The sequence below is a fragment of the Lichenostomus cassidix genome, chromosome 2, assembly GCF_008360975.1.
Source record: "Lichenostomus cassidix isolate B80296 chromosome 2, HeHo_3.0, whole genome shotgun sequence".
In the NCBI taxonomy this organism is placed as follows: Eukaryota; Metazoa; Chordata; class Aves; order Passeriformes; family Meliphagidae; genus Lichenostomus; species Lichenostomus cassidix.
The window spans coordinates 43643777-43659879 of NC_139482.1; the positions used below are offsets into that span (position 1 = coordinate 43643777).

Consider the following 16103-nt stretch of genomic DNA (forward strand, 5'->3'; position numbering starts at 1 on the left):
CAAACACCTCCTGCGCCTTAGTAGGCAAATTCAGAATATCATTTTCCTAGGCTTAAGCCAAAGATGCCAATAAGGGTGGTCCACTATCAGAGACTTCAGTAAGAGTCCCTCTTTGCAAGACGTTGCATATTCTCAATGACAGAAAATTAAGTGAGAGCTCTGGGTAATCAAGTCACTGCAAATCCAGACAGGGCATGCTTGGGTGATGATGCAGAGCATCTAAAAATACCAATTCCAGCTTTACTTTTGCTTTCCAGCAAATTAATTCTACTTAAAAGTACCAACAAAACCCACTGTAAAGTCCTTATCATCAGCTGTTTCTCTCTAAATATACAGCACTAGCTATTTTTACCATGATCTGCTAAGCTGAATGTTTTTTCAGTAGTTAAGGGCACAGATTAGCTCTGGTGGTTACTGAAGGAATTACTGTGGTCTGTCCAACCAGCAGAAAAAAAGTCCTAAGAAGCTGTATCTTGTACAGCCACAGTGGCTCTGCAGAGGCTGTTAAAGCAAGTGTGGCAGATGAGCAAAACCTGACTGCCACAGCCTGAGATCGCCAAATGTCATGGGAGTTATTGTTTATTGTCAGATAAATAACTTCTGATGTAGTATTTCCTATAAATATTTATTCATACTTTACAAGCCACCTGAAGGTACAAGCTAAATGCATCTGGTTTCCCCTGCCTGATGTGTGGTGACCTGCTACCACAACAGACTGCCCCAGAGAGACTATAAATCTTTATAGCAGCAGCCTCAGATTTATCAGTGTTTCAAGAACTGGAGATGGATATTAGGTGGGCTTCCAGCAAAAGATCAGTGTTTCTAACCCCAGGGCACACGATGTAGAAAAGTTGACAACTTCCTTATTCCTTCAGGAATATCCTGGAGAAAAACATTAATCCAATAGTGATGATTTTTTGTGTGTGAGGTGTGGAAGAAAGCAGCTCACAAAGAACATCCAAAAATTCTAGCAGGCATTACAATTGTTCTAATCTAGTATCTGCCAATGCACTTTATCTTGTGTGCTCAGAACAGCAGGCCCAAAGTTTCCTGGAACGTTATCTCCACACACCAAATCCAAAATAAATCGTCATCCTTTCCTCTTTGAATTTGTTCTGTGGCAGCAACTTGTCTTGGCATGAAGTATTAGCCATATGGACACTAGAATATCCGCTTTGACCTTGACCTCAGAATAAGTGCTGCCAAAAATGTGAAGATAACTCCTGCCTTTCATTTCCAAGAGTGATGCTCCACGGGTACAGCCCGATCTGCTCTCCTGGTTGCATCTCAGTGTACAGAATATGTGGTTTTTAATTTGAATAGGTGTTCTGCTAAAAGCATATTGTCTATGGCTGGCTAGGAACTGGGAAGCAGTGTCCCAGATGATGGTTTATTTGGCAAAGATATTTATTCCAGAAATTTTAAAAAAAGAGAGCTAATTTTAGCATCAGGCAGTGGAAAGTGCATTACTTGTAACTGACTCTCACCATATTATTTAGTCAGTGTTTTCATCTTCTGGATACTCTTCCAAGTAACAGGAGGCTGCTGGGGGCAAGATGAGCTGAATTTTGTTGGTTGCAGAGCTCTACACTGCTCTGGTTCAGAAATGATGGTTAGTGATCAAAGTAGAACATTTAGCTGGGTGAGAGGAACAGATTCTGCTCCTTTGGTGAGTTTTTGCTACATGTATTGCAATGATCATGAATGGGTGTGAACAATGCTCAGGATTCAGAATAAACACATTTCATCACGTTTGCATCTGTGCAATGTGCAACAGAATCCTAGGGCCCAGCAGACACCTAATCAGAGATCTCTCATTTTCCCAAGTCCCTGTCTTCCTTTGGCCCATAACAGATATTCGCAAATAGTGTAGAACTAAATGGCATAACAAGACTCATGGAGAAAGCTGGCAAACTAGGAAGGGTAGGGAAGGGGGCAGGAAGGCACTCCACAGTCCTGGGTGGAAGGTGATCATCACCCAGTTTGGAATCCTGCAACTTTGACAAACTCATCTCCCTGATTTGTTAGGACTGTGACAACATTTTTCACCTCGACGCTGCTGGTTGAAATTCACACTAGCACAGTGCTAATGGTGCCATCTGATGATGCTCAGTGGACTGTGCAAAATGGATTTATTCCATGTGCTTCCTAGTGGGCAGAGATCCACATTACACTCGACAGCTTCAGCATATGGAAATGGTGACATGTGATTGATGTGGTCCCTGCAGGTCACACTAACTCACGGCGTATTAGCCCTGCATCCTGGGGAGGCTTATGCTACTGCAGCTGCCCACCTCCATTATCTGAACTAGGAATAAATGAAAGAATTGATGTTCCCAGCGGTGTGGATCTGGCACCTCGTGAAATGATGTGCACTACAGAGGGAGGTGGGAGGCAAATTTCACATAATCCAACCCCACAGCACATGTGAGCACAGAACAGGTTACAGCCAAACTTTAGTATATGGGTGTGAAGGGCAATTGTGCTAGATCACAATAACCACAGTGTTTTTAAAATGGCAGGGATAGCTGTGTTTTCTTGTTAATTTTTAACATTTGGACAGACTAGATTTTCCTAAGTTGCTAAGTAAAGCACAGCATGGATAACCCAGGTAGCCCTCTCACCAGACATCCCTTCTTGACCTAATTTTCGGCAAGGCCTAAGCAGCTGCTCTTTCAAAAAACAGATTGCTTAATGGCAGCCAAGACTGGAGGCAGCCAAATTTAGGATTTTGCAGCCAAAGGAGTGAGGAGACTAAGGTTTCCCATAATGATATGGACATTCATCTGGACACCTCCTGGTCACAATGAAAATGAGGAAGTCTGTTGTTTCTGCCCCTGAAATGTAGGATGCTTTTTAACTTCTCCAGGGAAATCACCTGCCTATGGAACTTTAAAGCTTCACATGAGCCAATACTGCAAGCTCCTCTCTCTCTCTGTCACAGAGACTCCCTGTAATCTTGCTATTTCTACCTTGTCACTCTCATGGCCATGGAGTCACCATAGCTCCTGCAGATTTATCTTTCTCTTCCTACTTTGACAGTCAGCAAGGTTGGATGCTAACTCTGCCATCCTCCTGCAGAACATGGAAGGTATTCCATTCCAAGCTGCACAAGCCATGGTGTCCCCACCCACCGTTCTCTGCCCAGTATCTCACCCTCTTTTTGTGCTTTTTCCTCAGGTGTTCTACTGATCTTGGCACTGACAGAAGAGCTGGTGTTTTCTGTTCAGGTACTGTCTCCCACTGTCTCCTCCTCTCAGGGCTTCCCGATGAACACTACAGCTATCACAGCCATGGGAACAACACCTCACCACAAAGACTACCACACGGCAGAGCCCCTTCCCACATCTGCTCGAGCTGTGTCCCATCCTGGCAGCCTGGTGGAGAAAAGCCCTTCCACTGGGCAAGAGCAAGACAGTGACCCTCACATCGGCAAAAAGGAAACTTACCATTTGTACAACCAGAGTGCTTTGTACTCGGGACAATCTCGCCCCAAGGGGAAAATATTCCAGGTTTTCAAAGGCAACTTCTCAGAGTCTCCAGAGCCTTACCTAAAAACAACCCTGCACTCTCCCTTCCCTACCCTGAGGAGCCCTTTCACAGACCACCCATTCCAGTCCCAAACCACAGCATCCAGCGATCCAAATGGAACGGGGCTGGCAAGAACTACACACTCAGACCCTTCTCCCCACCGCAACGCCTCGGGAAGCCTTAGGGAAGCAGAGCGAGGGGATGGGACCGAGGTAGTAGTGCAGGAGGCAGATTTTGCCACCACAACTGCTGGACCATCAACTGATCCTGAAGCAGTGTCGGTGCCTTTTAAACCCACCCGCTACGGCGTGTGGGATATGCTGAGCAAAAACAGCTCTTGGGTAACCTTGAATCTCAGTACAAATGTCCCTCTGTTTGCTGGCTCTGGAGCTGCAACAGCGGCAGCTGGTCACTCAGTTCAGACCAGTTTTGACGTCAGCATCTCGTCCCCGGCAGCGGGAGAGCCCAAGGGAGCCACTCCAACGCAGCACAGCGCGGTGACCAATGCCACATCGCCAGGCGCTGCTCTCTCCTCAGCGCCTGCCACCAGCTTGTCCAGCTCCACATCCACAGCTGGCTCCACTGCCACCGGGAACTTCCTGAACAGACTGGTTCCTGCCGGGACCTGGAAACCAGGGGTGCAAGGAAACATCTCCCATGTCACTGAGGGGGACAAACCCCAGCACAGAGCAACCATCTGTCTCAGCAAGATGGACATTGCCTGGATCATTCTGGCTATCAGCGTCCCTATATCCTCATGTTGTAAGTTAATTGCCACTTTATTTTGCTCTCTCTTTCCTTAAGATTCAGATTTTGGCCCATGATTCAAGGACTAGCTGAAGACCTAACAAAGGCTGGTCCGCTTGAGATGGATGAGATGCACATCCAAAGTGCTTAACATCAAAATGCAGAGCTAAAATGTTACACTCAAACCATACTTGCTCTTATTGCTATTAAAAATCTTATGGGGTGACTCTCCATTTGAGGGTGTAACACAAGGCTGAACAACTCTAGAATGTGAACCTTTACTCCAAGGTGTTTAAGATAGTGACCAAAAACTGTACAATTCTTTAATTTAGGAACTAGTATTTGCTGCCCTGAAATTGGATTTTAAAAGCCTACTGCTAACCCAAAGGAGTCATAACATCTGTAGTGACTAATAATTTAGGAAACACCAGTTCTCCAGTGCAATAAAATATTTCATTGCAGGCAGTGCATGAACTATCAGATTTAGAAATCTGATAACCAAAGTGCTGGTTTCCTCCATTTTAATTCCAACTTTACAGTTGCCAAGGGAACAGAAAGAGTTGAAAACCCTGGCCTTCAGACACCCGGAGTCAGCTGCCTGCAGGACCAGGGCAGGTTGGTTTTCCAGAGCTGGCTCAGGGTCTTGTTTGACTGAGTTACAAAAAACACGGGAGAAATTATGAGCAAGCTTGTGAGTGCTTGCCAGGATGTCCCGTGCTTAGCTGGGTTGTATCAGCTTGGTGGGACAGCATATACTCTGGGGTCTCATTGTCACAGGGTGTGATTATTCTGATCTGTCTGGAGTTAAAAAAAACCCAAACATTTCCCAGCTTTTGCTGCCTGAGGAAACATGAAAAGATAGCAGCCAACAGTACTGAATATTAATTCTGTTATTTACACCTACAAGCTGTACAGAGGACAAGGCTAGAGGAGCTGCCTGAGCCAGTCTCACACAGCTTACTCCAGCCAAAAAGGACAGTGCTGCTCTCTCCTGCTCTCTCTGAGGTGCAGGCACCTGATCCTGCCCCTCTCCTTCTGCCTGGGCATGACTTGTCACCTCCCTCAGACACTTTCGGATTGCTAAAGGGGCCCAAAAATATTCACTTTACTCTCTGGTACTTTCTGTCCACCCAGTGAGCTGAATCAGCTCCCCACAGGGTCAGATGAGCACGAGACCTGGAAAGGATGAGGCTGCAGGAATGCAGGCCTGGAGAGGGGACCATACTAATCCTTTCAGCAGCTGCAAATTATTGGATTGGGTCTGCCTATTTGTTAGATTCACACCTCTGGGACCATCTGTTCTGCTATTGCCAATGTGGTTAAAACCACGAGTGAGAACAAAGCTTAAGGCTAGAAGGTGGGCAATCAAAGAGAAACCAAAGCAGAATGTGCATATATATTCCTGTGCAAGATGGAGAGGAGAAATTGGTGCATAGCAAGCATGTGGTGAGAGGCAGCAATATTTGGTGATTTGATGAACTATGCCTTATCTATCAATCAGTAGAACTAGAGAATCAAATAAATTCTTCCAATAATTGTTTTGGGCCAATATCCAGGAAGAAAGTTGAGCTGGATAGAAAGCATCCAGATAGAAAATAAGAAGTGTAAAACTGTACAATACAAGCATGGGAAGCATAGCCAGTGGGTAAACTGGTCTGTGCCTGCAGAGTGCTGTACATGAGGTAAATAATAATAATAAATTAATAATTAATAATAATAGTAATAATGTTATGAAGACTCTGATAGCAGGACTTCTAACCTGCTGTTCATTAAATAGTGATGTTAACACTTTTCTTCTTTTCATATGTACCATAATGGTATGTGTTCATGTGACTCTGCCTATTCTGCTTCTTGTATTCATAAGCTACATTTTTTAAAAAGTCAAATGCTATTTTGAAAATTATCTGTATCAGCTCTAATACAACTGAGTGTTTAAACAATTCAAGTATTCGGGTCCTGCTGTCAAGACCAGATTCCTAAGGATGGCCTTCATTGGGACTCTCCTTTTAAATCGGATGTATTTGAGTTGAAGTCGGTGGTAGGCAGGCATTTAAACGGGATTTTTTGGGGGTGATCTGGCTTTAGCGCCTAGGAAATCGATTTCATCCCGACGTTACGCTGTTTAAACCGTGCTGCTCGCCGGAGGCACACTTTACTGTGTGTTGGGTGCGCGGCGAGAGGCGCTCCGTGCGAGGCGGTGCGGTGCGGGGTGTCCGAAGGGGACTGTCGCCACCTCCCGGGCACAAGCGCTGCGGCTGGTGGGGGACAGGGTATGGCATGTCCTCCGCTCTTCTGGCCCAGAGAGGGCTGCCGCCGGGAGAAGGGTGAGGAGAACAGATATTTGGGTTTCATTTCATCATCTGAGGGGGAAGGAGTTTTCGGGGAGAGGCTTTCACAGTTGTGGGCACGGATTGAGAAAAAAGACTGTTGCACTCCTGCCTTGGGATGCTGAAAGGCTACAGAGTCTCAGTCCCATGCTTTCAAAAATCAGAACTGCCTTAGGAGGGAACAAGCCACGGAGGAAGTCGCTGAGGATCCCAGCCACGGGAGGTTACTGCTTCCCAGAGCTGGGGGCTGGTGGCTCTGCGCTCAGGCTGGCACCTTCGGGACCAGGCAGAGAGACAGCCTCAGGGCAGGGAAGTTAGCCATGCACCCTGGAAAGACATGGAAAGAGGTGAGGAGAGGCAACCCAGAGCTTGTGCACAAGGCTGCAGCGCTGCAGGAATCCAATTAACTCAGCGCCCTTGTCCTGCTAATGAGGGGTGCCCCTGAGCAGAGCCAGCTCGCTGACCTCGGGGCTGTTTTTCCAGAGCCTTTCTTTGCAGAGCTGCACAGTGGCCAGCGCATCTCTGCTCTGCCAGAAGCCCTTGTGCCTTTCTGTATAATTCCTCTGTGCAAGGAGCTGCGAGGAGGCTGGAAAAGCTTTCTGTGGAGGGCTTCTGGGTACAGCTTGTGCTACCCAAAATCCTTGGAGGGGAAAACACATCACAATAATGCAATGTCGTCTCTGTCCGTCTCTGATCCCTACACTCTTCTTGCTGTCACACCTTCTAGAGACAAGCACCTGTTAAATGAAAACCTGTGGGCGTTAGAGCTTCCATAGCAGGGGAGGTGACCTGCTAGAGAGCGACCACAGGAGCCTTTTGCTCCTCATCCCCACTGGAAGTGCTTAGGATGCTGGACTTCTCATGGAGGACAGACCCTGCTGGGGTTCCTTGCTGGCCCATCCCTGCTGGGGGGATTTGCACAAAGAGCAAGGAGCAGCAGAGTGTTTGTTCAGCATCACTGTGCCCTGACATCTGAGCCTCACTGAGGCCTGGCAGGTCCCACTAGCCATGCTTGTGGCACAGCTCAGGGGCTGCAGCATGAGCCTGGAGCTCCTGGGCCTCAGGAGCTCGCCTGCTTAAATAAGAGCTGGGACTTAGCCTCCCCAGCCTTACATTACATATTTCTTTACAGAGGCATAGATTGCAAAGTCCCACTGAAATCCCTGAAACTGCTAGCCAGAAGAGTAATGCTTCAAGTAGGAATCCACGAGCCACATCTGCTGTGTGAACCTGGGGAAATCATTTCACCTTTTGGCAGCTCAGTTTCATGGTATAAATAATGAGGGTAATGTTGCTAATGCCATAGGAGGGCTGCAGAAATGAAGGATTCTGTATCATTCCCTTCCCAGAAAAGCAAAATCATATATAACAGTGATGTCATTATTTTTTGCATGTCACAGTTTGAGTTGGTTTTGCAGTGTCCTTCAGGCAGCCTTGAACATTTTTGTGCACGTGCTGTTGTACATGTGTAGGTGCCTCTCTCTGCAATGCAGAACAGGACATAATATGAGCTCATTTTAGAACCCACCATTCCAGTTCCTGGGCTCCTGGTCCTTACATCATTGTAATTACAGAATGATGCAATAAAACGTGGAAGAACAGGAACTTGCAAATCAGATGTGCAGAAGTCAATTCATCCTGTCAGTTCTGCTGACATGGGAGAACATGAGAGGAAGGCTGAGCCTCTGAACACAGGCATCAGCAGAACTCAAAGAATATGGGAAGAATTGCCTTGGACTTAACCTCAGTTAGCTCACATTTCATGCACTGGAATGCTTTCCAAAATTACCTCACTCACTTTCTCCATCACAAAACCTGTGTTTGCTTCCTGGTCTGAAGCAAGACAGATCCCAAGCCCTGAGCCAAATCACCAGGTATGAACTCAGGCTGAGCTGGAGAGAGCTTCCTGTCTCCAGATGTAAGCAGCTGTAGTCAAGAACCAAACTCATGGTGATACCTGTATCACATATAGACTGTGCTGCTACATATAGGAAATCAGGGAAATTGAAAGAAATATGGGAAAAGCACTGTTCTGGTCATCGAGGGAAGGATTCTATAGAAACTTAGCTTATGTTGTGATCTGCAGGCATAGAGAGAATAAAATGAAGATACTTCACCCTGGATATTGCAAGACTTGAAAGTGCTTACAATTTCAGGTCTGTTAACACTGTGTTTTGCATGGGAGCTGGGAAGTGGGAGAAGGGAGTATGCAGCTGTGTAAGATTGGTAAAATATTGCAGTGAGTTGAGGGGAAAGACTGTCAGAAAACTGTAGATAGTTGTTATGATCTCATTACACTGAATTAATGAAGCTGGTATTGAATGTGGTGTATAATCAGAGTGGGTTATGTTTAAAAGAAAACACCAGAAGATTAGGGAAGAGCCATGGAATGATTCAGAAGTGGAGAAATGCAACATAATTCCACTTGTGCCATGAAGTAGTACAAAAAGAAGCTAAAGCCCACATATATAGGGGACATTTCTGATAGCATTGTGGAAGCTTTTAATAAAAAAAGCAAAGGAAGATTGAGGAAGTGACGGTTGAAGGTGAAAGTATTTACACAAGGGGAATGTAAATGTGTCCCCACAATGGAAATTAAACATTGAAACAAACTTTTTGGGAATGGAATGGGTATCTGGTCACTCTGTATCCTTAATTAAAGCCAAGTGTTTTCCTGTGAGATGTGCTGTACCTTAAATACAGCTTATATTAAAGGTAAAAGGTGAAAGTCTCCTGAAGTGTAGGTGGTATGAAGGTGACAGTCAGTGATGGACATGTTCCCACCAGGCTAGAAACCTGTAAATCTTTGAGAATCTTGTTTCTCCCATTTGTGGGAGGTATTATGTCCTGTTTCATGGCTGTGGGGACAGATGATGCAGATGTGACTTGCCTTATTGCCAAAGAATGTCCAGTGTCAGAGCTGGAGCTTATCAGCAGCTCAGCTCTTGAACATGTGAAAAGATATGGGTTAGAAATGCTTCAAAAATCTCTGAACCTCCAGAGACCTGTAATATTTCCTAACATATGCCATAGTCTCTGTACAAGGGGCTTCAGGCTGACACAGGGACAACATGGACATGTCCTTTTCATGGCACTCACCATTGCCTTTAACACGGAGCAGGCAAAGGGAAGTTGAGCTGTTCTGACTTCCAGAAAGCATCCAGAGGATAGCTTGAAAACCAGAGAAGAGTTTGCCATGTAATATACCAGGAAAGATAAGCAGAGTGTTGGCAGCTACTTCTTCTGTCTCTTCAGTTCTGTTGTTGTCATTACTGCCATTTGTGCCTTCCAAACCATCTTTACCCTCTGTGTATTTCATCCATCTAATATGTCCTCCCTGGCCATCACAGTTGTCTGTCTGGAAGAATTTTTCTGTAATACACATAATTCTAATCATGGGAACAAAAGGATATCCAGGAATATTGGTAAATCTCTACCCTAGTCCTAGTGTTGTTCTGGAAGTGAGAATTCCTATGTTGGGTACATTGATTTCACTAAAATATGCCCCATATGTGGCATATTATGTGGTAGATGTGGCTCTTAATGCCACAGTTTAGTGGTGGATCTGGCAGTGTTATTGATTGGACTCAACATTCTTAAAGATCTTTTCCAACCTAAATTATTCTATAGTTCTATGAAAAGGGCAGTTAATATAAGATGAAGAGGGAATAGCCCCATTACAGCTGTGCTGTCATCACTCTCCCTCTTAAATGAAGTCTCCTCTGTTTTGAATTGGGGCAGCTTAGGTAGACATTCTTCTGCTAAAATACATATTTGAGGAAGCTCAGGAACACATTTTCCATGTTCTTCCGTCCATTTTCTGTGTGTTCACTATGGTTGGAGGCCAAGAGTGTAATTAAAGGAGGGAGTATTGTTGCTCTATGTATCTGCACATGGAAAGGCCACTTCCTGCTGGAAGAAGCTGAGATCTCTCTCAACTCAGTGTCACTGGCTTTCCAGCCCCTAAACCCTCTGATACTTCTCTGTCAGCAGCCACAATATTTCATAAGCTGTAAAACCTCAGGCTTTCAAAAACATATTTGCACAGAGTTGGATTTACTGGGGCTCTCAGGTCCTCAGGCACCTTCAGAAATGCTCTGTGCCTTAGGGATGGATCACTTTTTGTTGGAATACTGAAAATTTCCAAGGACTGTTGGCTCTCACCAGCAGTGGTGAGAACTAAATGCAAGTCCTGCATCACTTTCTAGTCTTTGTGAGCCTGCAGGTGTGGCTGGGACACAGATAGGCCAGCAGCAAAGTGGGATAAAAGGTGCAGCCCTTCAGGAGGACAGGCATTTCCCTGGGCAGAGAGAGTAGTTCTGGTGGCCCACAAGTTGCAGCAGCAGGGTTCAGGCTGTTGGGCTGTCAGCAGATGAAGTTATTTGTGACAGAACTGCCTGAACTGAAACAGTTTTTTAAATTTTTTTTTATTCTTAGTAGCTTTTTTTTTTTAATAGAGCTCTAGCCTTGAACTTTTGTGTTGCTATTTTGTGTGGTAGATGGGATAAGAAATTAGACCCATGGCACATGAGTAGCTGCAATGTCTGTCAAAACATACATAGCAGCAGTGATCTCTCTGCAGTATTTTCTTTCCTCTGAGTTATAATTCCAATATAGAATTTTACCTGTAGCTGAGGAAAAAATACATTTTTCTGCTTCATGAATATTTTCTCTCTTCTACCATAAGGGATTTAGAAATGATAGAGGGAGTTTACAGCAGGGCATTCCCTATTTCATGGGTACAAATCAAAGTAAGTACATGTGCAGCTACCTGTCTGTGTAAATCAGGTAGATTACAAATACAACTGGTCAATTAATTCCACAGGTGTAAGAGAAGCAGACAGAGCTTACACATTGCAGCTCTGAGCAAACCCTTGCACAGGCCCCAGCTTCTGCCTGAGCGAGGGCCAGTGGGAGCAGTAACTCTGTTACAGTGGGTTTGCCTGACTCTCATAAAGTTACCAGGATTACCCATCTGAATTGCAAGAGAGATTAATAAACTGGAAGCAATTCCAGAAAATAACACTCAGTCTGCTTTGTGTTCGGCTGCCTGCTGGGAGAGCATTGCCTGGGCATTTCTGGGGTCCAGGGGTGCCTGTGGCCTTGAGACCAGACAGACAATTGCATCAGCTAGCTTTACTTGCTGGTCACTTTGTTTTGCCTAACTGCTCTACTTTAAGATCAAATATTTCAGATTGTAGAAGCTTAACAGGTGAGAAAACAGGTGCTCCACAGGTGAGAAAAAAAAAAAGCCGTGCTCAGACATTCCCCAATGCCCAGGCAAGTGTGGGGAACAGGTTACCCTTATCAGTAGGTCCCACATGCTGATACAGCTGCTGGAGACAGGCAGGAAAACCCCAGCTCTGGGGTTCACACTTTCCTGGAAGTGTAAGGTGTGTGAGACAGGTGCTGCAGGGGATCTCCATGTCACCTTACCAATGTCTGATCCATTCAGGAATGCACCTGTTCCCCTGACTGGTTGCTGATGTGTTGGAGCATGGTCACAAAGAACCCAAAATCCAAGTTATGAACAGCAGGCAACAGAGGCAGGGATCAGTGGCACTTCAGGCCAGAAACTTTTGGTATCGACACGGAACTAAGCATTTATGAATTTGCGGTTTGAGCTAGGACAGGTCTTTCTCACTGCCCACTTGCCTTGTGCTTATCACTGCAGCCTCTGAATGCCCAAGAGGCAGAAAAGATCCCCACTGAGGCATCTTTGTCCCTGAGGAATGCCCTCTCTCCTAGAGGGTCTGTAAATCCTTGCTTAGATATTAAAATGCCATCAGTTACAGCAACAATGCTTTTCATTTATTAGGCAGCCACATCTTGGAGATTATATACGCACATCAAAAAGAAAGTAAAAACTGCATATTCTGCCAAGCCCAAAGCCTCATGTGCTTGGCCCAGATTCTGACATAACTGTGCAGGGTCTGTTAGCAGAGAGCTAGGACTGACTCAGATTGAGGTGTATGAACTCAGGTCACCAGCCCTCTCCTTAAGTAACATAAAGTACAAACCCATGGTACTGATGAGTCCTTACTGAAAGGAAATAACCAAATTTTTGACATGTTTCTATTGACAGCAGTTCTACTGACAGTCTGCTGCATGAGAAGGAAGAAGAAGACGTCTAACCCAGAGAACAACCTGAGCTATTGGAATAATGCTATCACCATGGACTACTTCAACAGGCATGCTGTAGAGTTACCAAGAGAGATCCAGTCGCTGGAGACTTCAGAGGTACCTCACTTGCAGAACTGTCTGAAAACTGTGACTGAAGCCATGGTGGGAGGAGGGGAGAGGAAGTCATATTAATAAAGCCTTGAAATCCCTACACATGTGCAGGGAAACAGCTTTTTGAGAAGGACTCACTCTTACACATGTATTAGATAGGATAAATATGTCAGCAAAACTGGATCGTCATCCTATTCCCAACCACTGCAGACGTGTTCCATATTGCTGTATGGTGACACAGGACATTATCTACCTCTAGGTGAATTTGTTCCTGGGTTTCTCTTCCTTGTGAGCCAACAGCCATTAAGCCATGCCATGATGGCTTAAGGAGAGCCCTTTGGGCTGGCTCATCACTGACAGTCAGTCCATTGCGCATGTCCCACACAGCATCACAGAAGGAAGATGATGGGAGTTAATAACGCAAAAAAATTTTGTGCATTTGTTTCTCAGGAGCAGCCTGTAACTTCTCAAATACCAGTTCAGAGAATGAGTGTTCCCATTACAACAGCAATCAGAACATCAGTATGTGGGGGTGTGTGGTGGTGGTGGTGTCCACTCATCAGCCTTTATTTAAGGGATCTGACAGATTCAGTATGATTATTCTCACATGGGCAGGTGATCCTACTGATAGGAATGTATTCTCTGGCTTCAGAGACAGAGAATAATTCAGTTTAGTTCAAAGGCATTTAAAAACTATAAACAGTGGAGAGTTTGAGTTAATGCTAAAGTGATTTTCAGATCAGCTAGCTGACTAATTCATCTGATAAAATTAATTAAAAAAAAAGATTAGAAAGGAACCTCTGAGATGTGATTAGATAAAGAGTCATGGTCACTTCATTAACTCCACTTTGCTAGCAATCATGTTGCTCAAGCTAAAGCAGGAACTGGTCTAGCTTGCCCAGAATCAAATGTCAGGCCTAGTCACATACAGGGTGGTCTTCAAAAGCTGTCATCTGAGTCATTTAAACCTGATCAAAACATGACTGAACTGGGGCATGCTCGGGTAGCTGGGACCCATATCTGTGGCTTTCTGACCTTAAAAAGAAACTGAAAATGCATCTTTGAGGAGTCAAGCCCAGCTGAGAGACAGGAAACTCTTACAATGAGCCAATAAACTGAAGGAAAAAAACCCAACGTGAAAGCTCCAAGTCTGCAAAGGGACTGGAAGTTTGCTGCATCTGACTTCTGGGTCCCCAGGCTGAGAAAGAATCAGCTGACCCTCAGAGGAACTCTTCACTCACAGTTCCTCCTGCCTGAGTAAGGGTGAAACCAGCTCACCAAACATGGCTCTCCAGAGACACAGCCCACAGGCGACCTGTGGCATCTTTGGGGGATTGGGAGGAGTGCCCTGTGTGCTCGTGGAGGGAGAAGGGTGTGAAGTGCTCAACCTGCTTCTCTGTTTTTCCCCTAGGACCACCTGTCCGAGCCGCGCTCCCCGGCCAACGGCGACTACCGCGACAGTGGGATGGTCCTGGTGAACCCCTTCTGTCAGGAAACGCTATTTGTGGGACACGAGCAAGTCTCTGAAATATGACCCCACAACTGCCCCCGTACTGCAGTTTCATCTCTACTGTCTCCAAATTATAAATAAATATATATATATTATAAATATAACCTTTGTGTAACCCTGAATTATAAGAAATGTTTTCAGCTTTTCTTTGGCCCTCAGAATTGTCAGCCCCTTTTTTATAAGTGTGGTAAAACTTTACAGAACAAACTGTGGCTTTATAAAATAAAGGTATTTCTAAGCAAAACACCTGTCAGGTGGACTGTTTGCTTTACTCTCATTTACAAACTGCTGCCAAATATACACGGTCTGAAAAACAAGAATGGCCCTTTTTTCCTGCAAAAGTGTTTTAACCACACCACACTACACACTGGACTAAGAGCTGCTACACTTCAGCCTTAGAAGCCTAGAATTATTTCCTGAACATCAAACAGCCTCAGAAGAAGGTATGTAGAGTGCTCCCTTCAAAGGAACAAAAAATTCCCTTGAATTTATCAGAAATCTTTAAATCTGGTCATTAGGGACTCCCACTATTTGAATGTTGGGGCTTTGACCACATTTCCATTTCCCCACAGTTTTATTTATCTTGTGTGCCTAGCTTGCTAGTGCCACTGAATCAAGTTTCCTCATACCCTGTTCTCCTCTCTGAGGCTTTCCTTCACGCCTTAGGAAGGAAAATGCAGTGTTCCAGGGCAAAATGGCAATTCTGTCCTACCCTGTTAAGTGCTAGATACTAACTCTAATAGTGTTAGGGGAATAGTAAGAGTGAATGAAGCTTAAATGATGGATTAAAAATAGGTTGCTACAAGGCAAGACTAATACAGAACATGGAATGGCTTTGCTCAAATCGATGCTGTCTCTTTGAGTAACCCAGAACTGTTACTCTGGGACCAATATTCAGTTTTGCTTTTCAAATTGCTTTTTTATATCATTCAGCAAGTGAAATGACCTCTGTCCTTTGAAGTCTTGCCCTCCTTCTCCCCGTCTCAGGCCATCAGTCCTGCTAAATTATTTTCTGCTTTCACTCCTCACTTCATCAGGAGCAGGCTGTGAGGGGCAGTTTACCCCCTGCTCCATCTGGTTGCTCCCTGCTGCTGGCTGCTCAGGTTTAATGCTTGGTTGCATGAAGGGGAAGTTTAGGCAGGGCAGGGTTAGTGTAGCACCACTACCATATGCCTGGTTCAAGGTGAGCCACAGCTGGTACCAAAGAGGGACTTACAGCTGTGGCACATCTGGTCCAGCTGTTCCCACCTAATGACAGTGCTCCAGTGGCTGCTGTTAGTCAGAGCAACACGACAACTTTCCCAAATGATGGCAGGAGCAGGACCCAGATTTGGCTCAGAGGGCCACAGAGGCATTGTTGCTACTCCTTTCTCCCCATCCCATACATGCACTTCTGCTGTGCTGAGGCACAAACCTAAACGTGGACTACAGGCTTCCAGAAACTGGAAAATTGTAATGTTACAGGCACTCTCCTGGATATTTGTTTTTCTCTCAGCATCAGAGAGTAATTCAGAGCTTCCTCTCAAGGTGACCAGGGTAGGCAGGACAACAAGGCTGTGTATGGACATGGATGGGTAATTTGGGAATACATTTTTCACTGTGGGATGAGTGCTATACAATATGATATCTGTGACCCTCATGATCAATTACTGAACTGCCTCCTGGAAACCATTGTTTGATAGGAGAGAAAAAATTTCCTAAGGGTATTGCGAAGCAATTCCACAAGGATCTTCATTTTTATGAAGGGGGAGGTG

The 16103-nt window shown here is 45.2% G+C and overlaps 1 protein-coding gene across 5 annotated transcripts in view; it reads left to right on the forward strand.

The window, feature by feature from the left end:
* The window catches only part of TMEM108 (transmembrane protein 108), a 162263-nt gene extending 147670 nt beyond the window's left edge, over window positions 1-14593 (forward strand). For all 5 annotated transcript variants that reach the window (XM_085051278.1, XM_085051277.1, XM_085051280.1 and 2 more), the window contains 3 exons: window positions 3181-4293; window positions 12691-12845; window positions 14251-14593. In XM_085051278.1, coding sequence (XP_084907404.1) covers window positions 3181-4293; window positions 12691-12845; window positions 14251-14373 — 1391 coding nt within the window. In that variant the 3' untranslated portion in view covers window positions 14374-14593. The remainder of the gene's footprint in view (window positions 1-3180; window positions 4294-12690; window positions 12846-14250) is intronic.
* Window positions 14594-16103: the final 1510 nt, after the last annotated feature.